A 25058-nucleotide genomic window follows, 5' to 3' on the forward strand; every position below is an offset into this window, starting at 1 on the left:
TAACTGTTTTTGAACTATATCAATCAATTAATACATTGATAGAACACCATGCCAGCACTGCCCTGTCAATAATGCCACACCTACTTTTCGAATAATTTAATATGGCGTATTTCCTAAGGTTTCGTATTTATCAATGCCGATAGTTCCCTTAGTCATACCTTCATTAATAGTATCAATGTATCAATCAGACGTGTCGCTTCGGAGCTGGGCGCTATCTGCGGAGGACTCGGAATCAGAATCAGAATCAATCACAATTGGGCTCTGAGAGGGGTCCTCAACAAGCTGCTCCTGTGAGTCTTGCATGATCTCATCTCGGTGAAGTTGAGTCAGGCCTTGCGGGTTCTGAGAGTTATATGAGCCTATCGATTCACCGTCGCTTTCAATTGCGCCTTGAATTTCCTGGTCGATTCGGGCCATTTGCACTGGAAACTCGTCTTGCAACTTCTTGAGCCAGCTGTAAAGAGATTCATCATTTATTTTGCCGTCGCGGGCAATGAGGAGCTGTTCGCGTAGAGATAGCAGAACCTTTCTTCTTCGCGCGATTCCTATAGCCCGAGAATCATGATTTCGGCATTGAGAGATACTATCCAATGTCTCAGAAACATCATTGGCAACCTCAAGGACACTAGGAGGAAGATCGACTAGCTTAGCAAGTGTAATTCCATAACGGCGAACTGGTACGGGTCCCTCGGTAATGCGGTACAACATAGTCATTTTGGATGCATCTGAAGCGATCTCAGCAGCCAAGTGCAGATTAACGACCCCGGCTCGCTCAGACAAAATACGCGCTAGGTCGTGGAAATGCGTGGCAAACCATACAAACGCATTGCTGGCAAGAAGCGCTTCTGCTAAAGCAATAGCAATAGCAAGCCCATCATTTGTGCTTGTTCCTCGGCCCAGCTCGTCAACTAGCACCATACCTTGTCGCTGGATATTCCTTAGTATGAAGGCCATATCGCGCATTTCTGCCGCAAATGTTGAGACATTTGCATCGAGGTCGTCTGTTGTCGCTATACGAGCAAAGAGCTGGTGCACTATTGGGAAAGATGCATATTGCGCTGGAACAAAACAACCGATTTGGGCCATGACCGTTATCAAAGCTAGAGACCGAATGTATGTTGATTTACCGCTCATGTTGCAACCTGTGATAATTTGGAATCGGGACTGAGGCGTTGCGTAGGCATCGTTTGGGATAAATTTGTTTGTGTGAATCTGTTCTCTAATAGGGTGACGCCCACTCTTGATGGCTAGGGTATTGGTCAGTTCCGGACGAATATAATCGTGTTTGGTTGTTAATTGGGCAAATGCTGATAGCATATCAAGCATGGCGATGGCTTCACTGATTCTGAAAAGCCCTGAGACCTCCACGCAAATATCACGGAGAAGCTGCTGAATGGTATGGTCACTGAGGTTGATGACTTCATTGTGGGCGTCTACAATCTTTTGGTTTAGCTTCACCAGATCGAGCGTTTGGCATTCAATCCGATTCTTTTTGCGGTATATGTTGATAAAAACCTCCGGAAGGGATCCAATTTCATCACTGGATATCCAAATATAATATTGTCTTGCAGAGTCATATTTGAGATCCAAGGTCAGGTCATGTGTATCTACAGGTATTAGCAACGGGGGCTTTGCTGTGAGGTCTCAACAATTACCTCCCAACTTTGCCACATGCTCAACAGCATCGGCGTTAGCTTCTTTGTATGTCTGTCTAGCAACATCAAGGAGGCTGTTCACGCCAGCCTAACCTTTAGTCAGTTATAGTCAATAAAAGAGTCTTTCGATCGCTGATTCTACCTTCACACAGTATATTCTCTGATTACGAAGATCCAGAGGCTTGCTTTGATAGACGACTTGGTCATTCAACACTTCTTCGATGATCTGCTCAACGGAACGATGCCCTGCAGGATAGCATAGCTAGACAGATCAGCTTGGAAAGAGGTTTGCGAGGGTAAATTTCGTGTACCTCACGAATAGTCATAAGCAGATCACTTTCTGCCGCGCCCAAGGCTTGATAGACCTTTTTGATGGAACATATAAAGGTCTTGAGCATGATTACATTGTTGACAGATTGTTCGACATATTGAACGGTCTGTTTTCTTGGGACAAGAATAATCTGAGTTGTGAGTTAGTATAGATTCATCTTGAGAGCAACAGATACCAACCGAACTCAAAACCTTATCAGCATCAACGAGACCCTTCAAGGCTTGCCGTACGGACGTGGACATATCTTGCTTGGTTGAAAGATCTTCTACCGCATTGTATCTGGCGGTCAGTTTGACTCTCTGAATAGAAGGCTGAAGGATGGTTGATCGGAGTAGCCTGGCCCCCATCGGTGTCAATGTATCATTCAGTAACCCATAAAGGCTATCTCGAGATTTTGCATTGTGGAGGTTTTGAATTAACTCCAGTGAGACAATCGTCTGTAAATCAATAGTCATAGACCCTTCAGACGGCTCGAATTTTATCCTGAGAGAGTGGGAGACAAAGACACGTTGGAGCTCTGATTCAACGTATTTTGAGACCTGCACTTAAATTATTCAAGTTCATATGCGTTCGAGTCTAAGGAAGCAAAGACATACCGCAGCGAAACAACAGGCCGCAAAATAGTTCCCACCCAAAGTCACCTTCAATGAGTCAGCCTCGTCGGGGAATGCCAGCCGATCCAAATACTCGTGTCCAGCTTTGTCTGACCAGTACCGGCGGTCCAGGAACGTAAATATCGGATCTGGTAGGTTTTCTTGAATAATGAAGCGTAGCTTCGAATCCGGGGCTGTGTTCATGAACAGGATCTCATTTGGCTCAAATACGCCGATCTTTGTAACAGCCTTCACATATGTTGGGCTATCACACATTTGACACAATACCACTTCAGCTGTGGCCAAATTTATAAATGCCAGACCCACAGTCGTTGAAATTCCGCGAGATTCGCTGACGGCGCAAACAATGTCCTGGGCTGCGACACTAGTCGCTGTAGCGGCTGGCTTCACTGCTCCGCGGGGTCGACTTGTAGTGGTCAGAGAGGTCAATGGAACAAACGAGCTTATTGATGACCCTCGTCGAGACGAAGGCATCGTGTTGAGATGAAAGGATAAAAAAACAGACTGGAAGGTGAATTGTGTAGTAGGTAGAGGGAGGAATTAAGAAAGCAAAGTTCTCGACCTACGCAATATTAAACAGCGCATATCTGCCCCGGGGTCTATATATCTCCTTCCTATAACTCCACAAAAACATGTATCTCTACTATGCGACGAGGCTTCCCCAATTTGGTTCAATATCTACTCATCTCCCAGTGCACAATTTTATCTCTATAACAATTCAACTCCGAGTCCAAAAGATCGGTCTATTTTCTCATGGTTACTGTAGTTCAGTCCCACACCCGCCCCACATGGCGATAAGATAAGCTCGACGACATCAAATTTTCTTTTCTTCTTCAACTCCCACAACGAAACAGACAATGGCGACTCTTCTCCCCCCGCCCAGCAAGCGCCAAAAGCTTGCCGTGGCCGAAAAGGCCAGAGAGCAACAGGAGCTTCAGAGCATCCCCAGCGATCTCGGTAGTGTCCGTGTGCAGTTTTTTGACCAGGCTACTGGCAATGCCACCGGGCCCGCAGTCTCCGTCCCCGTGGCCGATGCGAACGTTAAGAACCTCGAAACACTTTTGAACACATTGCAAGGAAATGTATGACTTTGTCGTGATTTGCAAAATTTTAATGAACTTCCAAAAAATCTAACAATGGCCCATTAGGACGACGATGACCGAGTCCCGTACCGCTTCACCCACCAGTCCGACAAGGAAGGACAGACCTTTGACATCCCTGCTAATTTGTACCACTCGCTACTTCAACCCGGTATAAAAACAACCGAGGATACGATTTCTCTTCTTTACACCCCGCAAGCTGTGTTCAGAGTCAAGGCAGTCTCCCGCTGCGCGGCCTCCATTGCTGGCCATGGAGAAGCCATTCTCGCAACCTCCTTCTCGCCCGTTTCCTCTTCAACCATGGTCTCTGGAAGTGGTGACTCAACCGCCCGTATCTGGGATTGCGATACAGGGACTCCGCTTCACACACTGAAGGGTCATACCAGCTGGGTGTTGGCGGTCGCCTACTCACCCAATGGAGCGATCATCGCGACCGGTAGTATGGATAATTCAGTGCGAGTGTGGGACGCAAAGAAGGGTCAGGCCCTTGGTGGTCCAATGAAGGGCCATTCGAAATGGATTACCAGTCTGGCCTGGGAACCATATCACTTGCAGGAATCCGGACGGCCGCGCGTTGCATCCTCGTCCAAGGATTCGACTGTTCGCGTGTGGGATGTTGTGTCGAGACACAGTGATGTTGTCTTGACTGGTCATAGGAGCTCTGTTACTTGTGTGCGATGGGGTGGTACTGGTCAAATCTATACCGCATCTCACGATAAGACCATTAAAATTTGGAACCCCAAGGATGGCTCGCTCATTCAGACCTTATCCGCGCATGCCCATCGCGTTAACCATCTCGCTCTTTCGACGGATTTTGCCTTGCGCACTTCCTACCATGATCACACTGGCAAGGTTCCTGCGTCGGAAGCCGAGAAGGTTGCCGCTGCAAAGAAACGGTTTGAAACGGCTGCTACAGTGAACAATAAGATTGTCGAACGACTGGTTTCTGCTAGTGATGACTTTACCATGTACTTGTGGGAGCCATCTAGCTCGAACAAGCCTGTCGCCCGACTTCTGGGCCACCAGAAAGAGGTCAACTATGTCACTTTCTCGCCAGACATGTCGTATATTGCTTCGGCTGGATTTGATAACCATGTCAAGTTATGGAATGGACGTGATGGAAAGTAAGTGACGACTACTCTGGTTTGTTTCCAAAAGATTTGATCGCTAACGTGTGCTCTTAGATTCATTAATACTTTCCGTGGACATGTTGGTGCTGTCTATCAATGTTGCTTCTCCGCCGATTCGCGTCTCCTCGTTTCCTCTTCTAAAGATACAACTCTAAAGATTTGGGACGTACGCACAGGAAAATTGTCTATGGATTTACCCGGCCATAAAGACGAAGTCTTTGCCGTCGACTGGAGTCCCGATGGCCAAAAAGTTGGTAGCGGTGGTAAGGATAAGGCCATTCGCATTTGGCGCAACTAGAAAAAAGTATACAAATTATAGATACCCATTTCTTGACATAGACATCGACCATATTACAAAAATTTATTCAAAGTGTGTCATTAAATTTCCTGTCCTGTCATACTATCCTCTCTAGTGACCATAGACCAAAAAGGGTACATAATGTACAGAGAGCCATGCTTAATTTTCAACAAACAATCACAACGCTAGCAATGGAGTATAACTATAATGGAAAAACAGATCGCTTAAATGTACTGCCAAGCAGGAACATCACCCTTGTAAGTAAGGGCCATGGCGGAGAAACCAATGCAGTCAGCAACATTGCCAGAAGGCACGGTAGCATTCTGCATAGCAGCAAACACCTGGTAGCGATTGTCTTCGGTGGGGCAAGCCATGAAGCCCTGGGCACCCCAGCCCTTGAAAGAGTAGTGAGACCAAGGATTGCCAGGCTCATAGAACAGACCACCGACAGCAGAGCCGGCAGGAATGCTGGCAGAGTGAGCCTGAGTGAAGCTCAGGGCACCAGTAGGGTCAACGTAGACCTGTTGGCCACCGGGTACTTCGACGTCCTGTAATTAGAGTATTAGCTTTCTGTCGGGTTATGATGTTCCTGCTTTTGTCCCACCATATATCATGACGTGAATGATAGGGCTGTGTCACATACCATAGCATTGCCACCTGCAGCAAAGACGGTCTGGTTGCCAGAGGGGCAAACGATACCATCAACACTAGGACAGTATGATGAGGTGCTGCCACCGAGCCAGAACTTCTGACCAGCAGCGTTCATCTGCGCGTAGTGGATAGGAGAGCCGGAATGAATAGCCATAACGCCGAAGTTTGGTGGGTTGGATGCCGGGGCAGTAGGAGCAGGAGCTGGTGCGGCAGCTGCCAGCAGGGGGAGAGCGATAGAAGCAATGACGGCCTTCATGTTGAAATTTGGAGGGGTAGGATAGAAAGGGTTGATTGTTTGAACCAAGTGGTTTAAGATAGATAGGATAGGATGGATTGGATGAGGATGAATAGAATATTTTTTGCATTGGTGCATACGGCAACGCCCTTATATAACCAGCCACAACAAACCTTGTAAGCATTCTTCCATACTACATAGCAAGGGCATCGGACACCCCGCATGCAAAAAAAGGGTCCACCATATTGAGTCCCAAGTAACCAAAATCGATGACGGATAATAGAGCTCTGCAAAGTCGGCCACACCCGATTTAGCGGGGTCACCGAGTGGCGAAGATTATTGGCTATGACTGAGACAAAATCATGTTAGACTCGTTGTTAGGCATCATCAATGCTCTAAAAAAAATCTTTTGTGGCTCGTTTCCTAGCCGAGCAACCGAATGTTTCTCCCTAAACCTCGAGAGGGTATAGTGCAGGTTCTTTGAAGGTGTGGCCGTGCACTTTCGAGTGAGACAAACCGATCGCATGCCAAGGAGAATAAACCGGGAAAAATCATGAGAAAATGCGGATCCACGTTATCCCGTGGTTGATATGCTAGTACGAACACGAGTGGGAGAGCCGTGGTGCCGCTGATCTGCAGTCCATGTCTCACTCTATTCTTGTATGCTATTATTATCGCGATGTTGAATGCTCCCTTCGCCGAGGCAATTGTCCTCAGGCAACAGAAATACGAGATTAGATCGATACGCCAATTCAATGCTACCTACCATGTAACCGAGTTGCTCAAGACTACTCAAGACCCACAACTTGGACTTGGTGCATGGCGCTTGTTTCTCCCAGTCTGCATGCCCAGTCTTGTGCATTCAGGCACGCTACCCGAGATATTTAGCGTCGCTACATCGGGTGCGTGAATAACCGCTGAAAGATACCCCGAAAACTCTTCTCGTCTAAACCTTTCATGAATTTATCGACATATACAAGATCTATCGGCCGGTTTGTTAACATACTGAAATAGTCATGGTTGATAAATGAAGTTGTCGGTCGGGTTTACGTCCGTAACATTGCTGATGCGGTGCTTACGAGAATGCCAAAGCGAATGAATGCACTCACTGTGGACTTGTTCTCTTAGTTCACTGCGTACATGTGGCTGAAGGGGAAACAAATCAAAGCCATCCTCTTCGTGCATCCGCGAGGTGGGTCTCTCCACTTCAAGTTGTTAGTAGGGTCAGCAGAAAGCATGGTGTCTTCCTACATCGACGATGTATGTGTAGGGTCACATCATAAATTGCGCTCGGAGAATTGTCATACTTCAAGACATATCCACCATGTGGATGATACTAGCTAGGATCTCCTGGCAAACTTTAATCCTAACTGGATGATGTACCCTGCAAGTTAACGCCACTGATGCCACTTCTGAATATAGGGTTCAACTTCCAAAGCTCACTAGTAGTATACTAGTGTGGCCAAAGATGACGATAAGCCCTGTACATGAGCAGAGTGAATCATGCAGATATGTGATAGCACTGTCTTGGATAATATTCAATTTGCAACGCCTGCAACAGTTCTTATGTCATATTCTCGTCTCAGAATGACAGGGTGGCATACTACCTACTTACAGAACGCTGAAAAGTTTGGCTTTTTAGCCAAGTGAAATCTCACACTGCAGGCAGGTTGACTTTGTCTCAACTTGAATCCGTCTGCACTGGTAATATACATGCACATCATTCAATAATTTCACTGAAAATAGATACTTTGCTCAGATTTTCCGTTTACTAGCAGTAAATCTGAATTGATTGTGTTTGGTAACAACCTTAAAAGTCCTGTGAATTAGCCTGGGGATAAAATTCGCCAGTTCAAGCAAATACTCGAGAGTCATACAGCAAATAAAGTATATCAACCAACCCCTCTCATTCACGGAACTCAAGATACCACCGAAGCAAGTAAGCCGCCAATTTCTCACTCACAATCCCTGAATTGCCTCCTTCTTCAAATCTACCGTCGCGTCTAAGGTAGGCATCTCCCGATTTCGACAACACAAGCACCAAGCCGTACAATGAGAAGCAGACAGTGGCATGATAGCACTAGTCCTCTCACCCTTTTTCGTGATCCTCGGTTTCATACAACATCCACAATCAAAAGCACAACACCCTCTATACTGACGACATAAATACTCATCTCGATGATGTTGGGCTCTCTTCGACTTTCTCAGATCCTCTCTAATCCACGCACCACTCGGCTGACGAGATGGAAGACCCTTGAACTTTAACCACAATTCCCTCCCCTCAAGCAAAACACTCTTACGTTTCTCTTGTGTGTTCAGTGAGTGCCTCCTATCCGCACTAGCTTGGTATAGAGCACTGGCTTCTGTAGAGCGATCGCCATGTTCTATTAGATATATCTCGCGTTGTTGAAGCTCACGGAGAGTGAAAATGATATTTTCTTTATCGGTAAGGAATTCAAGTTGTTTTTGCCGATCCTCTTCTGAGGTGGTTTGTTTTGCGATTGTGTTTGTGAGAGTGAGGGGCCAGTGTGAGATCCATTCTGTTTGGTAGAGGATAGTCTCGAGGATTTCGAAAAGGTCGACGCCGCAGCTCTGAGATTTTTCTGCCAGGAATGAGGAGAAGCTGTAGAATGTATTCGTGATGAACAGAAATATTAAAAATGCTAAGGCTAGGCAGATGAGTAAGTACCAGAGGCCTATGGCTAGTTGGTAGCCGAGTGCGCCGACGATTGTCATTGTTGATTTAAATAGCGATAACCGTAATATAATCTATATGATTTTGTAGAAGCGATGAAGAGAGGTGAAGAAGCTCATGCGGAAGATAAGATTTTTTTTGTGTCGTCATCGAATACTGTGAAGGCTTTGTGGCTCCGATCCAGAAATGGATCATTGAAGTGACTATGACTCGGACATGTTTCCATATGAAAATTCCAAGGTTCACACCCAATTTGTGCGCCTACCTTTTTCGAGATTGCTTTGAATATTTCACTATATGTTTTAACCAACTGGTATTAATTGGGTAGCATCATTATGATGAATTCCGAGAGAATGTACTTCAAGTTGCAGAAATCCAGAGTCTCTCCGTACGCACACTAGATCACGATAGAGGTCTCTAGACAGTGTCTTCAAGTTGAAGGCTCTGGCTGGCGGTTGGCGCTCGTCAAAGATACCTACGTAGGCACACGAGTTCTTGATTTCTTTACGAAGCCAGCCGAAATAAGAATTCGTGAATTAAACCAATAGAAGAGAGAAATATGTATATACGACCGGTTGGTCCGACTTCCGAGGTATATAAACATGACCGAAGTCAACATGGAAAATAATCGAGAGGAAAAACAAGCCAAAGACTCCCCTCCTAGCACCGAGCCGTGTAGCAATATAAAGCCTCCCAATAATAGAAAAGAAAAGTTTAAAGAATAAAGCTTGATAGAGGCCGCCTAAAACACCAGAAAGCCAACGCGCCCCCTTTTTAATTGTCCCCACGTCTTGATCCAACCCAAGCAAAAAGAAAGAAGCAAAAAAGAACCTAGAACTTAACCTACCCAACTTTCTTGTGGATATGGAAGCTGATTCTGCATTAGGCGGGAATTGGTTTCATGTCGAAGCAAAAATGATTTTCTGCCACCCATCTAGAGGATCACTTTTTATGCCGTTTCTAATAGTCGCCTTCGTCATCGTCTTCACCGTCACCGCCGCGACCACGAGGACCTTTCACCCCGTCCTTTCGGATTGGGATCTTGATACCCTGCAGTGCGAAGCATTTGCTTAATTGGGTGCTCTCAATGACACCTGGGAATTTTTTCGCGGAGAAAACTTGGAAAGGCTCACTGAAAACAGAGGCTAGAACTGGCGCAGTGCCGTGGTTGATTACCGGGGCACCGTTGCTAGACTCCGTAGACTGAGTGCCCACATTGACGAAGCTCATTTTAAGTCTATTGGAAATTAGCAAAAGTTGTGTTATGATCAGGAAAGCGAAGAAGAATAATTACCGGAAGGTTCCCTCTGTTCGTACACTCAAGTCTTGTAGAATGAACCATACACCAATCTTGTTGTCTGGGTCGGTCAATCGGAAGGCACTGGCACTCAGGCTTCCAATCAAGTTTCGAGTGAACATCCCTCCTGGTCCACCTGTCACGGGTGCAGGTGACATGGCCGGTGGAACTTGAGCATTAGGCGGGTATCCATATTGAGGATAGCCCATGGCTTGGCCGTACGCGTTTGGATATTGCATTTGTTGGTTGCCGTAATAGTTATTGACGGGAGGATATGGGACTGGTTGGCCATATGCGTTTTGAGCATATGGCGGATAGGTAGGAGACATGTTCTGAGGGGGAGGTGGGTATGAGGAGGACATGGCTGTTGAGATTGAGGGAGATGTTGCGGAGTGTTTTACGAGATTGACTTCATTGGAGCCTTCAGCATTCCATAGGTCCACTGTGAGGACGTAAAATGAAGTATCAATTTCACTGAAAGAAGGTATTAGATGAGGCCATACTCCAAGGGGGTATTTGGGTAGGCTTACTTGATATCAATCTCTTTGTTTGTTTGCGCATCTCGCACGATCAGTCGGATGCATGGTGGCGGAGTAATTGGTCTTCGATCCTGTAAAAGAATGATCGCATTAGACAAAGAAGCACACATAAAAGCAAAAAGAGGTAGAAGAGGTCTCTCAGGCATGAAATTGCAGTGTATATATTCGAGGGACGAGATTCCACGTACCTTGTCACCAAATCCACACATACGAGCCCGAATAGGCTGTTGTACAACTTCCAAAGACCAAAGACGACCATCGTGCATAGTAGTTATAGGCGCAAGGTGCTCGGAAGTGCGTAGCGGACCAGAGCCCGGGGTAGGATATGCGGCGGACGGGGCAGAGATGCGGTCCATTGAGAGAGGAGGAGGCGGCGGTGGCACCGGATGGGCCCTTTCCTGCTCAACAGCGTACATGGTTCGTGCAGGCAATGAACCGAGGGCCACGCTCACGATCGTAAGGACGGGTCCCTTATTTTATGTCTCTTCGGGAGAAACAATTATGGTGGACCCTTTTTTAAATTTGTTTCGAGGCGGGACGACAAAAGGTGGCATGCGACCCCGCTAGAGAATCCACACGTCAGAGTTGAAGCATCGACTTCCCGGGGTTGGGGCGGTCGCGGAGCGGGAGGGGAAGAAGATTATGGGATCTCTTTTCTTGCAGCAGAATGGATAGGGGGAAGAGGTTGAAAGACGGGAAGAAAGGAATTCAAGATACCAAGAGAAAGATCGAAGGTACGAAATAGGACAAGAATGGAGGGGAAGTGTAGAGTGACGTTCTCGAAGCAGACTTTGGTTGCAGTGTTCGCAGTGAAAGATCCGCGCAGGAACCTAGAACCAGCTCAGTGCACGATTGCGGCCATTAGCTAAGCGGGGGTGGACCGGCAGAATTGAACAGTCGAAGGTTACATTTTTAGATTTCTTTGATCTTTCCTTACTTTTTGGTAGATTTTTATTGGAAAAAACATGATTTGAGTATAATAATTGATGACAGAAGGGACTTATAAGTGGGAATGTTTCTGGAATATACTCGGTGGTGCTAGCTAATACCTTTATGCTCTCTTGCAAGGACCCCGTGATGCTAACAAAAGCATAGTAGATCCCGGAGCATATCTTCATGTTCACGCCACCTTTGACATTCAATGAAGATAATACATAATGTCTGCCTTTGATAGACCTCTTTCAGATTTTCTATCAATTTACCATATCTCTAGATCTCCCTCCACCTACGTCAAAAGCTCACACACCTCTCCCCAGATAAGAATAAAGATGCAGGCGGAGAGGAAGGCGGTCAGCCCTGTCACCATCTGGTCTGCCACCATCACCCAAAGACCAGACGGTCGGGTTCCCTCAACAACCCCGGTCCCGACGAATCGTCGTCCTCCATTGGCTCCATATCAACTTGATGTAACCGCGATCTTGCAGGGGCTTTTTTTCACGCCATGAGCTTCTTCGCTCTTCACTACAGATTCTTCAAGAGATTTTTTTCTGTCCAATCACCTCCCCATTCCCTGCTGTCATCGCCGTTTGCGGAAATCTGTCCCACTCGGTGGGTCTCCCAACCAGACTCGATGACACTGAAAAACTTAGAAAATCTCACTGGAAGAGAATTGGTCCAAGCTATTAGTTATTCCAGTTCGACAATTTGCCAGTACACCTCGGCTAATTCTCGGGGCCGTGCACGCTTCTCGGAGATTAGGGGAGTATAACGTCCCGCTGCAGAGGTCGGTCGTACAGATGAATCCTAGTATTACAGGGGTTGCTAAATGTTGGAGTCGTGCGATACGTACTTCCCGGAGGCCCCCTATACTCTGTACTAAAAGACAAAACAGTTTCTCGGGTCTTTGCATGGGGTTGATGGGGATAAGGCTGTCGGGCCCTGTCCCGGAACCACTACTCGGCGGCCCATGTTTTAGTAGGCGCCTCCAGTCCCAAGGACTTTCTATGAACCTCGTTCATCTGCCCAGTGGTACGCACTATCAGGGGCGATGCGGGGAGGCATTTTCCGAGAATCATCATGCGCGTTGGAGCCTCATCCCTTAGCGCCGTTGATCTTCCTGCCCGTCCCAGGATGTGCCATGTATTCGATCATGGCGTCGCGTTCAAGCCAAATTGAAACCTATATCTTCAAGCGTGCTAAACTAACAGTGCGAAATTTCAGTTTCAGTTTTCATCCCAGTATTGACGAACCTCCTTGTAATTGAAAGATTTCCGCTATTACACTGCATTGTTGGTGCCCTGCCGCCATAGTAGAAAGGGGGCCAAAAGGGGCACCCCCAGAAAAATACTACTCCAGCCATCAAGTACACAGCAGATGATGTATCGACTTCAAAGAGATTGTATCCTTTCTTCACCTTTGACCATTTTTTTGGTCTTCTTCGTCATCAATGAGGCGTCTATTAACTATTGCCACTTGCCGCAGGCTAGCCACGCGTCCATGAGCAATCTAAAGGCCAAAAAGTCGGCACCCGTTATGGATTTTGTTTTTACAGAATGTAGAGAATCGACGTATTTTGTAGTTTGGAAATGAACCACTGGGCTGAACCCACCACATCCGATATTCAGGGGTCAGCACCAAATGAGCCAACCCCTTGCAGTGGTATCTCCCTTATCTCCCTATCAACCATGTGTGATAAGCCCAAGCTCATGGTAACTTCCAGAAAAGCAACAACTCAGGATCCGTGAGTGGTGAATGAGCCCACGGTCGTCGTCAGCAGTCGTCAGCTGATCTGCGTGCCCCTGAATATCCATGAAATCCAGACTCTGCAAAGATTGGGAAAATGCGTTGCACGGGGAGATCTTGTACGCCCATGTTGTGTACGTTATGTGTGAGCCAACAAGTTTATGTTCATGGGAAACTTGAAGATAGATGGGGATTCTATAGTTAGAAATCAGGCCTCCCTCAATATTACTAAAAAGTGGGGGGTAAAGTCAAGCCGTTATGAAAGCCAACTTGAAGACTTGGCACCTAGTTAGTGCACTGTCTTTGTTTGTAATCGAACAGTGAGTTGGCCAACCGGGGTCAACCAGCGGTGACTATACCTCGGGACCATGCAGCCCAATAATCGACCGATATGGCGAGACATGCATATTCAAGATTTGATCTTGACCTGCATCAAGCCATAGCCTAAAGATAGTTTGCCCTCTCCGGTGACGCCCTGATGACCTCAATAGGCGTGCCATGCGTTTTCTAGTGCTTGTCCTCGGACTGAGAGAACAGCCTCATTGATGGGTGATTGGCTCGGGTCTGGGGCGATTCGATGATACCCCGCACAGAGCACACCATATACATTCATTCGAGCCAGCTACTATGCACGCTAAACCATATCAGGTATGGACATTGACTCACTTTGGAGATGAAAGAATGAATGAACAAGCGGAAGGTCGGGATTCAATATGGGAATATTCGGAGTGTGGAAAGTAAATGGTTGAACCTTGGAAGTCATAGTGATTTTGCTATCCGATCGCAATACCTCGGGGATTATTATGTGACCTATATCAAAGGCTGTAATCCGGTGCATCTATTTAAATCCATACTATATTGGTGATATTCGACATCACGGAGTACATTCGTTTGAAGCGGGCATGTACGAGTACGAACAATACTATCTTCCCCTATACAGTATCACTACTGAGTGTTATTCGCCATCAAGATGCCTCTGTTGGGTCTATCTGATCTTATTGGGGATTTGCGAATGTGGGTCATTTGATCCACATGGGCCGAGCTAGCGGTGTACATACGGGGTACTTTCCGGGATATTCCACAGCCATAATATTTCAAATTAATAGTTAATCCTTGTATATTCAAAGTTAAGTCGGGACCTAAGCAAACAAGTTCCCCCAATCCCCTGAATCTACCATGGTTGCTTTGATGTTTTGATGATTTCTCGACAAGCACTGCCACGTCAGAAGTTCTTGGTCACACTACGCAAAGGAACTAGCTAAATAGAGGTCCTATCATAGTACCGTTCATATTCAATATGAATCCTCATGACGCCATTCAAGTAAACACTTACGAGCAACCTTTCCCGCTCGGCTCTCGCCTCTCGACTATCCGGCGATCGTTAAGAGTGTGAGATTCAAAGTTTTCGCGTACATATGGGGTGGTCCGGGCTCATCATGGGAGCGGTAGATGGCGTGCTTAGTGTTGACTAGCTCCGAGCTCAAGTCTACACTAACATTGAACTATATGCGAGAAACTTGACTCGACGCCATGCAAAATAGGGCTTACCATTCTCTCTCAACTGACATCACATCGTTCCCCACCCTCTATGGAGGGTGCTGATGTGCATTAGGGCCTTTCTCACGCGAAAGGCACTTGTCATGTTGTGATCGGGATGCAACCATGCGAGATTGAATGCTTTGTCTCGTGGAAGTCCCCCTGCCGCAAAGTATTTGAAGCCATAGAATTCCTGCCGTTTCCCGGGGATGGCATTCCAGCTTGGACTGTGGTGTATCTCCAAGAGTCTAGCCTTTTGTCTTCAATAGTATATTACTGGTTCTAGTCCTCGCCTTGTTGAGATACTACCAGGCTTAGATTGCAATTCTGTTTATTCCCCGGATCGACATACCTAAACAATTACCTTGAGCACCGTGGTACCTTCGGGTCAATCCTCATCCACGGTTATGTTCGCTCGCGCCTTCGTGGCACTTGCTTTGGTGGCTTCAGTTTTGATTTCACCTAGCAATGCTGTCACATACACTCCTTTGAAGCCCCCATCATATCCGTTGGCAGTGCGGAGTCCATATTTATCAGGTAAGCGCTGATCATTACTCGGTACTTCGCGAGTTCATTGAGTGACAAGGTTGGGCTAACATTCCGATCACTAGCGTGGATCCCTGGCAATGTGGTTGAGTCGCTTCCCTCCAACAACGCGCAATTCTGGGCAGGCAATACTTTAGTCTGGTCTGTGATTGCTCGTGTGGATGAAACTACCTATAATTTGTTTGGCGTGGCCAGCCCCAACGACGGAACTGAATCAGGAACTGTAACTGCGGCTACCTACACCTCAACACATTCCACCTTCACGGTGACAGCCGGATCTCGAAGCTTCACGTTAGACTTTTTCTCGCCTGTTTCGCCCAAGAATTATCTGCGCCAGTCTCTGCCTTTCTCATATTTAACAGTGACGGTCGCTGCAGGCGATTCGAGCTCCATTCAAATCTACTCCGACATAAGCGGGGGCTGGACGGGCCAGTCTAGCGATTCCACCTGGAGCTACTCTACCAGTGGATCGACGGGCGTATTCCAGATCGAGGCGGTCGGGCAGGCGACCTATTCACAAAACAGTGATGGTCAAGCGTTGTGGGGTAGCGCCGTCTACGCCACCCGTCCTTCCGACAGTAGCACACTCTCCACTCAATCCGGCCCGCGGGTCACCGTTCGCGAGCAGTTTGTTGACAATGGCACCCTTTCAGGGAACCATGCTGACTGGACCTCGGGAGCTGTCGTGGGATTTGCTCATGATCTCGGGACGATATCAGATGAATCCGCCGTCACCTTTGCGATCGGCCACGTGCGAGAGGAGTCTATCAATTTCCTCGGCGCCGCGCAAACAGGCTATTACCGTGCCAAATATGCCGATACCGTCGATGCCGTTACTTACTTCCTCGACGACTACGATGACGCCAATTCCGAATCGACCGACTTCGATGACTTGATCTCCGACACTGGCTCGTCGAGCTTTGGATCGAATTACTCTGATATTCTCGCTCTCTCTGTGCGCCAAGTTTATGGTGGTACAGAGCTGACGATACCCAACGAGTCACTGGATACGAGCGAAATCCGTGCCTTCATTAAGGAGATCTCCAGCGATGGAAACATCAACACCGTCGATGTCATATATGCGACCTTCCCAATTTTCTATATCCTGAGTCCCGCATACCTCAAGTTGCTCATTGCCCCTGTCTTCGAGTATATGGCCACCGACGCGTACTCGGAAAACTACGCGGTTCACGATCTCGGAGCGAACTATCCCAATGCAACAGGCCATGTATCCTCCGGGGAGAGCATGCCCATAGAGGAAAGTGGCAATATCATCTTCCTGACTTATGCGTACCAGCTAGCCAGTGGCGAAACCGACTTATACGACACATACTCCTCGCAAATAAAGACCTACGCGACCTACCTGGAAAACAATGGTCTATATCCTGCTTCACAGTTGTCTCTTAATGATGCCCTCGGAGAACTAGCCAATCAGACCAACCTCGCCGTCAAAGCCGCAGTCGGTCTCGCAACATACGGCAAATTGGCAGATGATACATCATACATTACCACCGGCAGGGACTGGGCAGACAAAATCTGGACAGACCATCTAGGCACCGACGCAGCCGGAACACGCTTCCTGATCCAATACGATATCACACCCTGGTTCCTCGTCTACAACCACTATCCAGACGTGCTATTCGGACTAGATGTCTTCCCAGACGAGGCATACAACGCAACATCAGACTTCTACCCAACCGTCCGTCAAGATGCCGGTATTCCTCTCGATGGCTCTCTAGAATGGGGTCAAACGAACTGGCAAGGCTTTGGTGCTGCTACCGTCAGCGGCGAGGCGCGCGATATCTTCATTAACGACATTTGGGCCTACATCTCAAATGGTCTGAACACTGCTCCTTTCTCAGATAAATACTGGACTTCATCCGGTAGTGGCTATACAGCTGGCGAATCTGATTCGTTCCGGGCGCGACCTACGCTAGGTAGCCATTTTGCATTGGCGGCTTTGTCTGGTGCGAATACATGGTCCACTTGAACAAGTTTATTTTACCTAATTATATTTATTTGTGGATAATTGCATTGGCATTGCAAAGAAGCAATGGTTTATAATTCGTCTTGTTGGTTACCTATTGGTTCTTGCCTTTTTGTCCATTATTGGAGTAGGTCTCGAGCATATAAATGTGTTATATCCATGCATTAATCTATTTAGACTTCAAGATACCATGTAATGACACTTTTCTTATTCAGTAAATATGCTGACATAAAGATGGCCTGAGGTTGAGACATCTTGCTCGTGAACACCACTCACGTTCATTTCCATTCGAGCATGGGATGTCATACAGTCATATTATCAGTACCCGTAGTGGGGAAGTAACCCCACCGCATCCCCCAATAAAGACACTAACCTCGGTGAACTTGCCGGCCCTGATTTATCCCGCGGACTTGCTCTTCTGATCTTCCTAAAGAATTGATCATTTGGAGTCCCCCAAAAATACCAGGCTCATCATGGCAGACATCGAGGATTATCCCCTCGAAAGGCCCTTGTCAGTCAGTGGAGACCGACATGCTTCGGATGTGGAGCAAAGTATCGAGGATGTATCGCCGACCGATTCAAGGCCACACGAGTCAAAGAAAACGAAGCTATGTGTCTTGATCGGGTCTGGTATCCTCCAGCTACCAATTTGGGGTATGCATGAAGAGAAAAGAGATAGACTTCTACCCTGACTGACTCGTCGAGAATAGGCTTTGCGATGAGTTACGGTGTGCTTCAGGAGTACTATTTCGATAATTGGACATTCGAAGGATCTCGCACAATTACTGGTGTTATAGGGACGACTGCAAATGGCGTTATGTATCTATCCATGCCGTTTCTTTTTGCCATATTCACTCGACGATGGGCCCATCGGCGCCAATTAGCAGCTGTCTGTGGCACCGTGATCGCGTGCCTCAGTTTCTTTTTATCCTCTTACAGCAAGACAGTATGGCATCTGCTCGCGACGCAAGGTATTGCGTCAGCCCTGGGCTGTGCTCTTATCTACAGCCCAACTACACTCTCCCTAGGAGAATGGTATAGTAACAGCAACCGCGCGTTGGCGTATGGAATTGTCCTCTCGTGCAAAAATATTGTCGGTACTAGCTGTCCGTTTCTGATCCGCGGTCTCATTGATGCCTATGGCTTTCGGACGACCATGGCAGTGTGGACTGGAATTGTGGGTTGCTTAAGTCTCTTCGCCATCTTCTTAATACCAACCCATCCATCGAAAGTCTCAAGCAACCAAACGCGAGCACGAAGAATCCCCTGGACCTTCCTCAAACACCGATCAATATATTTTTACAGCGTAGCTATTATCTTTCAGAGCTCAGGATACGGCATCCCGCAGACTTATCTGACTACCTATGCCCGAAACGTTGCCATGTTGTCCCAAACAACGGGCACATTGATGGTGGCCGTCTTCAATGCGCCCGGGATCATCGCTTCTTCTTTCTTTGGGTGGCTCAGCGATAACAACCGAATCAAACTATCTGTACAGGTTGTAGCCGCCATTCCACCTCTCGCCTGTGGTCTTTTTACCTTTCTCTTTTGGGGCCTTGCTATTGAGGGTGCCTCTGCCATGCTCATCGTGTTCTCAATAACTTTCGGATTTTTCTCTAGTGGCTATAGCGCCACCTGGGGTGGTATGCTTAAACAAATGGAAATAGAATCCGCAGAAAGAAACGAAGCTATTGATCCTGGCATGCTATATGGCCTTCTCAATGGTGTTAGAGGAATTGGTTATGCGAGTGGCGGTATTGCTGGTGTTGGGCTACTAAACTCTGGATTCGTCTCAACTAGTCATCGTTTCGCATATGGCACCACTTATGGACCATTAATTCTATTTACTGGGCTTTCTTCGATCCTTGGGGGCTGGGTCATTTTATGGAGGTGGAATCCAGCGACCAGGCTCTTGTCAACCCTATGGACGACTTGAGGAATTTGGGTGGCTCCAATATGTGCTACATAGCAACTACAAATTCATTATTTCAAATCAAAGAGAGCAACTTCGGATTGAAACTAGGGTCACCCTAGTTCAAATGTTGATAAGAATTACCATGAATACAAATTATACTTGTAATGATCGCGATTGGACCTTCATCGAGCAAAGGAACCCACCAACCCCTCATCTTGATTTCGGTGTTCCTGCCGGTGACGGTATGATTATGATTGGTCAGTACATGCTTCTCCATCGTTTATGATACAATCTGACACAAGTACTCACATGCGTGAGCTTGACTTAAAAACTCCAACGATCGTATGGTATTGATTTCGCCACTAGTTCCTTCCATATCGCGATGGGCACTCCCGGTGAATGGTTTGGCCCGGCTACTATAAAGACCCACAGGCCCTTATTATTCTCTGTTTTAGCTTGAAGAAATACATGATATCCTTTCCCCTATGACACATGAGAAGTACTTTCCTTGAATTACTCAACGAAAGTGAGGGTAAAAATTAAGAAACGAAATTAAGGAAAGGAAAGAAAACAAGACACAAAAATGGCCGACGAGAAGCTTGTTCATTTCTTTGACCTATACTCGGACCAATCAGGTGCGCAACTCTACCTTTCCAACGAGACACCATCCCCATTTTAGGTAAATAAATAGGAAATAACAGTTGCTCACCACTACTTCAGGTTCTTCAAAATCATGGTCACCCAATACGCTAAAAACTAGAGTCGTGCTCAACTTCAAGGGCATTCCCTACACCCAAAGTTGGCACTCTTACCCAGACATCAAGCCTCTCATTTCCAGCTTCGGCGTTCCACCCAATGAAAAAGGCAGACCATATACACTCCCAGCAATTAAGCATAGCTCCGTTACTTCCCATCCCAGTGGTGTCGCCATGGATTCCCAACTGATCGCTCTTCATCTCGACAAGGTGTATCCCTCCCCACCGCTATTCCCATCCGGCAACGCGAGCTATGCGCTGTTCGTAGCCGTGAGCCAATTTGTTACTCGCTTGGAACCTGGGTTCCGCCCATTCATTATTCCTCGGGTTCCAGACCACTTAGACCCGCGAGGCGCGAAGTACTTCCACGAGACGCGGGCTGCTGCCCTTGGGAAGCCATTGTCGCAGGTGCGACCGACAGACCAGGCGACCATTGAAAGCAAGTGGGAGCTAGTTGAGAGTGAGGCTGCCCCGTTGCTGAAGATGTTAAAGGGCACGAACGGCAAGAAGGGCCCCTTCTTTGAGGGCGAGCAAGCCGGGTATGCGGATTTGGTACTTGCTACTGCTTTCGCGTTTATTCAGCGTTTTGATAAGGAGCTTCATGAAAGGTTCCTCGGCTTGGGGGATGGCGAGTTCAAAGCTCTCTATCAAGCTGTATTGCCTTGGCTGGAGGGGCAAGGGGAGGAGAAGGATTGGCCAGTCACAGAGACAATCTCCTAATGTGATCCGACCTGATGCTCATATCCATGAATATTTACCCTTCTCTTTCTAACTCTTAAGAATAACACCCATTCTATGAAACTCTGTAGCGCATTTCATTGGTTTACTGCGCGTATTCCTGCGTGAAAGTGCGTATATTCCACTACTAGTATGCAAGAGATGCGATCAGCCTCCCTGAGCTCCTCTTTTAATTATAGTTACAACATTCATTAAAATGCCGGTGCCTTTGTTCCCCTTCAAGTTGCTCTTTGAAATGGATTGTTGCTATTAACTCACGATATCATAAGAAAACATAGGGTGGTTCAATTGATCCTGATTAATTGAATATAGTCAAGTATTAAAAACATCATTTTTTCACTATTTTTACGCGGTTTCAGGTTCGTAATATTCCAAAATAGCCGAATATGAACAAGATCGATTATGGTACCGTTCCTCTTGATACCTAAGGGTACCGTGGAAGATGATCTTTGAAGAGACCCCTTACTTGGTGCAGACTACATTTCCTTTATCCTATATATAATCGGTTATTACTAGCTCAATTCACATTCCGGACGAACTAGGCTCAACTTACGACAATCTGGTGAGATTGGCAGCATTGTGGGTAGGTTCCCCCTGGGCATTTAGAGCCATTTCCAGCGGGCTTACATCCCTTTCCGACCGATTGGATGAAGAAAAAACTGAAGGGAACAGTAGACTGGCAGCACCATGAGTTTCCAGACGCGGTGTTAGGACAAATCTGACTTCTTGCTTCAATATCTTCGGCTGGGGCAGCAACCGCGAGGGTAGCAATGGCAATAGTAGTAAGAATATTCTTCACGAGCATGATGAAGATTTGATTCCAAGCGATGTTTCTTTGTATGATAACAGTAGATGTAATTTGATCTAGAAATGGAGATTGTGCTGGGAGGAATGTCGTCCTTTTATAACTTTTGCTATAGCCTCGTACCCGGAGACATAACTACTTGAAGATATCTAGATCACTTCAGTCAATCGTTAATGAATCATTGATCGTGGTTGATTTGCTTGGTATTGGGATAGGATAGATCCTTGGCGTCTTTTCCGCGTGGCGAAATGCCCATCATCAGAACACTAGTCGTACGAAGCTCTTGTGGTACGATGCGATATATAACTTAGGCTGGGGCTCGATTATAGTCCAGATCCCGCTTGGCCTAAAGCTACCGTGGATTTTCTTTTGTGATGAAAAGTGAACCTTGGAAGTAGCTATCTCTGCCGATGTATACGATCTAGAATATAAGGGAGTTTAGCTGATTGGTTAACCCACTCTCAAATGCCCCACTTCCCCAGAGTCCCATGACGCACAGAATCTTGAATTCCATCTTCTCCCTCTCTTTTAGCTGAACAAGAAAATAGATGGTTCTTTATTTCCACCTCACGTTAAGGTAAGTTCTCTCGTATTCACGATTGGCTTAAGGCAGGGTCTCGACCCGTGCATTACCTTGGGTTGATATGCATCACGAATTGAGAGGGCTAGGTATTGTGTGGCATTACAGCAAAGCTGCCCCATAGCTAAGACTAAACGATATCTAGGACTTGGTTGTAGTGGCCCATAACAATCAATTAGACTCACTAGGCCTTTTTATCTGAAGAAATCAGATCTATGCTCATATACCCTCTATATCTGAAATAAACGTAAAATAGCAGTTTGGTTCCAAGTTTGCTAGGCTAGATTCGTGCAAGCGCAACCAGAATCTTGAATCGCTTAGAGTTTAGAAGCTTTGTGGACCACTTTTAAGAAATAACATTGGCCAAATTTGTTGATACCATGGGAATCTTGGAGGCTTGCATACTATATTACCGTCAATATTAACAGACTTTCGTTGTGCTTGAACCTTGGAAACACCCCGAAGGTAGTAGTAGACGCAAGCTACTGAAGATTGGCAGGTATTAAAGTGTAGCGATGGAGTCGAACCCCTTTAAGTATAACAAGCATGCATGGGAAACTTATGAGCGCTATTGCCGGAGGAGGGGCAACTATGGGATTCAATTTTTGAAATAACTCACCAGCAAGGGCTCCTAGATGTTAAGAGACTGGCTGCTATATAAGCCGAGAAGCAGTCCTAGATTCTTGGATCTAGAATCCTTGGCTTTTGCCCCAATGATGAGCGGCTGTAACATGGAATGTTCCCTATTAGCACGTCCGTATAACAGTACCGAAATTTAGATGTACAATAGTATGGAGGACCTAGGTTAATAAAATACTCAGTCCTTTGTAAAAACTTTCGTTGTAACTGTTTGAATGGTTAAGAGTATATGGGACTGCGCTTAAGTTCAAGTTGCGCTCCACGACTAAGACACTCATATTGGAAGTTTTGAGTCTCCTTACGCTTCTCGTTCGCTTCATTCCATTCCCCATACACACCCTTCATACCCAGCGCGGCGAGACCGATACTGGCCGTATCAATCGTGTTCGCTTTAATGGGCTCCTTGCGCGTCTCATCAGGCGTGATCCCGCCATCTTCCAGATGATTTATGCAATGCTTGCGTTTATCCACTGAGTCGTAGACTTTGTATGCGGCGAGGACAGTTGCCACAGGGTCTAGCCCAGAGGTTAACAGTATATCACAATTCATTTGCTTTGTCTTCTCTTTCAACTGAGCTATCTCCTAAATCGGAATCAAACTCGAAGTACGAGCAGTAATCCTTAGGGTACCCATTCAAACAACGTGATCGAGCCAGATCTGAAGAGCCTTGTTCGTGCCCGCAATCATCTTTGGGATGGCTGTTTTCTTCTATATCCCAATCCGAATACCCGTCAGAGTGACAATTTTAATCCCTGTATGGCGGTCGCAAGGAGAATAGCTTTCCCAATGGTCGGATCAATCATCCCTGGGTCAACCTCGAGGTCTTCTCTCGTAATCACGCTCTTCACGGTCTAGAGAACGTGCTCCACGACGCCGGTCATCTGAGACACTCTGATTGCGTTTCCTAGACCTGTGACGGTCATCGTTGTAGTCATGTCCCCGTGCCTGAGATCGCGAGCGGCCATATCGATCATAGAGTTCCTTTCCCGCGAATGCTATCACACCTGCCGCAGCAGCCTTTTTAAGATTGCTCGACCTGCGGCTCCCACCAGCTCGACTCCGGAGCTCAGCTATCTCTTCACGGCTGGGGGCACCTTCATGTAGGCCAGGAAGTGTAGTATCCATGATATGGTGATGTTGAGGCTTGCTTGGATCCTTATTCACCAATCCATTGGTGAAAGCTGCCGACATCACCTGCTTCCCTTTGTCTCCCCTCCATTCTCCGGGTTGCTTGCGCGTTCGGAAGGCCTCTGCAGCCCCGGCGGCTAAAAGTGGGAGAGCTGCATGCATTAAGAGCTGTTCACCTTTGTCGCGTAAGAAGCTACTATGGCCTTGATTACGGTCACTGTCATTCCGTTCTTCATCGGACTCGCTGTCCTCGCGGCCTTGATCACGGCTACGATACCTGTCTTGATGGCCACTGCCTCTAGAGGCCCCACCTGTGGACTTGCGACGATTTTGATGGCGGGATGAGCGGCTGGATTCGGATGAAGAAGAACCGCTGTCGGGCTGTTGATAATCTACGGGGCTTTCTGTTAGTACAACATTCTGTAAAATATTAGTCCAAATTTGAATGACTCACGATGACCCTCGTATGGGCGAGACGAGCGCCGCTGGGAACGACTTTCTGGGTAATAGGAGGATTCCCCACCAACTGACGATGCTCGACGTCGAAATTGGTCTGCTGGACGGCGTGCCTGACGTGAGCCATATTCACGTTGTGTGGCACGTCGCCGATTATCGGGGTGTTCATCATAATAATCTGCTGCATATCCATAGTCGCGACCATGGCCTTCGCCATAGCGGCGGTCGTCGTAGTACGACATTGCGTTTCAGCGGAAGCGGGGGAGGTGACGTCGTTCGAAGAACAAGTATCCACAGGAGACAAAGCGTTCGGTTTTCTTGATGTTAAATATGAGAATATAGCAGGCGCATATTCTTCAGGTCGTCTTGTTCCAGAGCCAGCTGTGGGGGTTCATATGAAAGCCAAGAACAAAGATTCCGCTCTCAAAGGAAATGTTTAATTTATATCAGCCATATAAACTGGCGATGACGTCGTGTCAGCCCGGTGCGTGCAGGATCATCCCTTCTTGACATCTGTCGATTCGCTATGCTCGTGTTTGTGTATGTGCGCAAACCTGAGTTCTATTAAAATGACGTCACCCTGCATTGGATAGTGCAAAAAATTATCAATATTCCCTAACCTCCGTCATATATGCTTAGCTCATTCATACGGTCAGATCTAAATTTCAGTAGTCTGTACTTCGTCAGTTGTGCTACATGCCATGATTAACTCTAGGCTTGAATATCGGCATGTGTTATGAGCTGAG

General features: G+C 46.9%; 10 protein-coding genes across 10 annotated transcripts; 4 read left to right on the forward strand and 6 right to left on the reverse strand.

Moving 5' to 3' along the window:
• Positions 1–180: 180 nt before the first annotated feature.
• N7478_005969 (MutS family protein MSH4) lies at positions 181–3074 on the reverse strand (the record flags this gene model as incomplete). Its single annotated transcript, XM_056922183.1, has 6 exons — positions 181–1607; positions 1656–1743; positions 1798–1917; positions 1967–2116; positions 2166–2525; positions 2583–3074. The coding sequence occupies 6 exons, from the start codon at positions 3072–3074 to the stop codon at positions 181–183; spliced, it is 2637 nt and encodes an 878-aa protein (XP_056780220.1).
• Positions 3075–3457: 383 nt separating this feature from the next.
• Positions 3458–5128, forward strand: N7478_005970 (WD repeat protein; the record flags this gene model as incomplete). Its single annotated transcript, XM_056922184.1, has 3 exons — positions 3458–3682; positions 3749–4824; positions 4885–5128. 3 exons carry the CDS (start codon positions 3458–3460, stop codon positions 5126–5128), a joined length of 1545 nt encoding a protein of 514 aa, XP_056780221.1.
• Positions 5129–5352: 224 nt separating this feature from the next.
• N7478_005971 (putative IgE binding protein) lies at positions 5353–6035 on the reverse strand (the record flags this gene model as incomplete). The annotated part of the gene is made up of 2 exons (XM_056922185.1): positions 5353–5676; positions 5772–6035. The coding sequence occupies 2 exons, from the start codon at positions 6033–6035 to the stop codon at positions 5353–5355; spliced, it is 588 nt and encodes a 195-aa protein (XP_056780222.1).
• Positions 6036–8128: 2093 nt separating this feature from the next.
• N7478_005972 (uncharacterized protein) lies at positions 8129–8750 on the reverse strand (the record flags this gene model as incomplete). The annotated part of the gene is given in 2 exon segments (XM_056922186.1): positions 8129–8163; positions 8174–8750. The coding sequence occupies 2 exon segments, from the start codon at positions 8748–8750 to the stop codon at positions 8129–8131; spliced, it is 612 nt and encodes a 203-aa protein (XP_056780223.1).
• Positions 8751–9669: 919 nt separating this feature from the next.
• Positions 9670–10961, reverse strand: N7478_005973 (velvet factor family protein; the record flags this gene model as incomplete). The annotated part of the gene is made up of 4 exons (XM_056922187.1): positions 9670–9946; positions 10004–10480; positions 10537–10616; positions 10734–10961. 4 exons carry the CDS (start codon positions 10959–10961, stop codon positions 9670–9672), a joined length of 1062 nt encoding a protein of 353 aa, XP_056780224.1.
• A 4209-nt stretch (positions 10962–15170) lies between these two features.
• N7478_005974 (glutaminase family protein) lies at positions 15171–17299 on the forward strand (the record flags this gene model as incomplete). Its single annotated transcript, XM_056922188.1, has 2 exons — positions 15171–15300; positions 15375–17299. The coding sequence occupies 2 exons, from the start codon at positions 15171–15173 to the stop codon at positions 17297–17299; spliced, it is 2055 nt and encodes a 684-aa protein (XP_056780225.1).
• A 470-nt stretch (positions 17300–17769) lies between these two features.
• On the forward strand, positions 17770–19232 carry N7478_005975 (monocarboxylate transporter; the record flags this gene model as incomplete). Its single annotated transcript, XM_056922189.1, has 2 exons — positions 17770–17950; positions 18007–19232. The coding sequence occupies 2 exons, from the start codon at positions 17770–17772 to the stop codon at positions 19230–19232; spliced, it is 1407 nt and encodes a 468-aa protein (XP_056780226.1).
• Positions 19233–19794: 562 nt separating this feature from the next.
• On the forward strand, positions 19795–20686 carry N7478_005976 (glutathione S-transferase family protein; the record flags this gene model as incomplete). The annotated part of the gene is made up of 2 exons (XM_056922190.1): positions 19795–19846; positions 19932–20686. The coding sequence occupies 2 exons, from the start codon at positions 19795–19797 to the stop codon at positions 20684–20686; spliced, it is 807 nt and encodes a 268-aa protein (XP_056780227.1).
• Positions 20687–22947: 2261 nt separating this feature from the next.
• On the reverse strand, positions 22948–23277 carry N7478_005977 (uncharacterized protein; the record flags this gene model as incomplete). The annotated part of the gene is made up of 1 exon (XM_056922191.1): positions 22948–23277. One exon carries the CDS (start codon positions 23275–23277, stop codon positions 22948–22950), a length of 330 nt encoding a protein of 109 aa, XP_056780228.1.
• A 261-nt stretch (positions 23278–23538) lies between these two features.
• N7478_005978 (uncharacterized protein) lies at positions 23539–24554 on the reverse strand (the record flags this gene model as incomplete). Its single annotated transcript, XM_056922192.1, has 2 exons — positions 23539–24260; positions 24311–24554. 2 exons carry the CDS (start codon positions 24552–24554, stop codon positions 23539–23541), a joined length of 966 nt encoding a protein of 321 aa, XP_056780229.1.
• Between the last annotated feature and the right edge of the window lie 504 nt (positions 24555–25058).

Source organism: Penicillium angulare, assembly GCF_028827245.1.
Source record: "Penicillium angulare strain IBT 27051 chromosome Unknown utg000004l_segment0_segment0, whole genome shotgun sequence".
Classification (NCBI taxonomy): domain Eukaryota; kingdom Fungi; phylum Ascomycota; class Eurotiomycetes; order Eurotiales; family Aspergillaceae; genus Penicillium; species Penicillium angulare.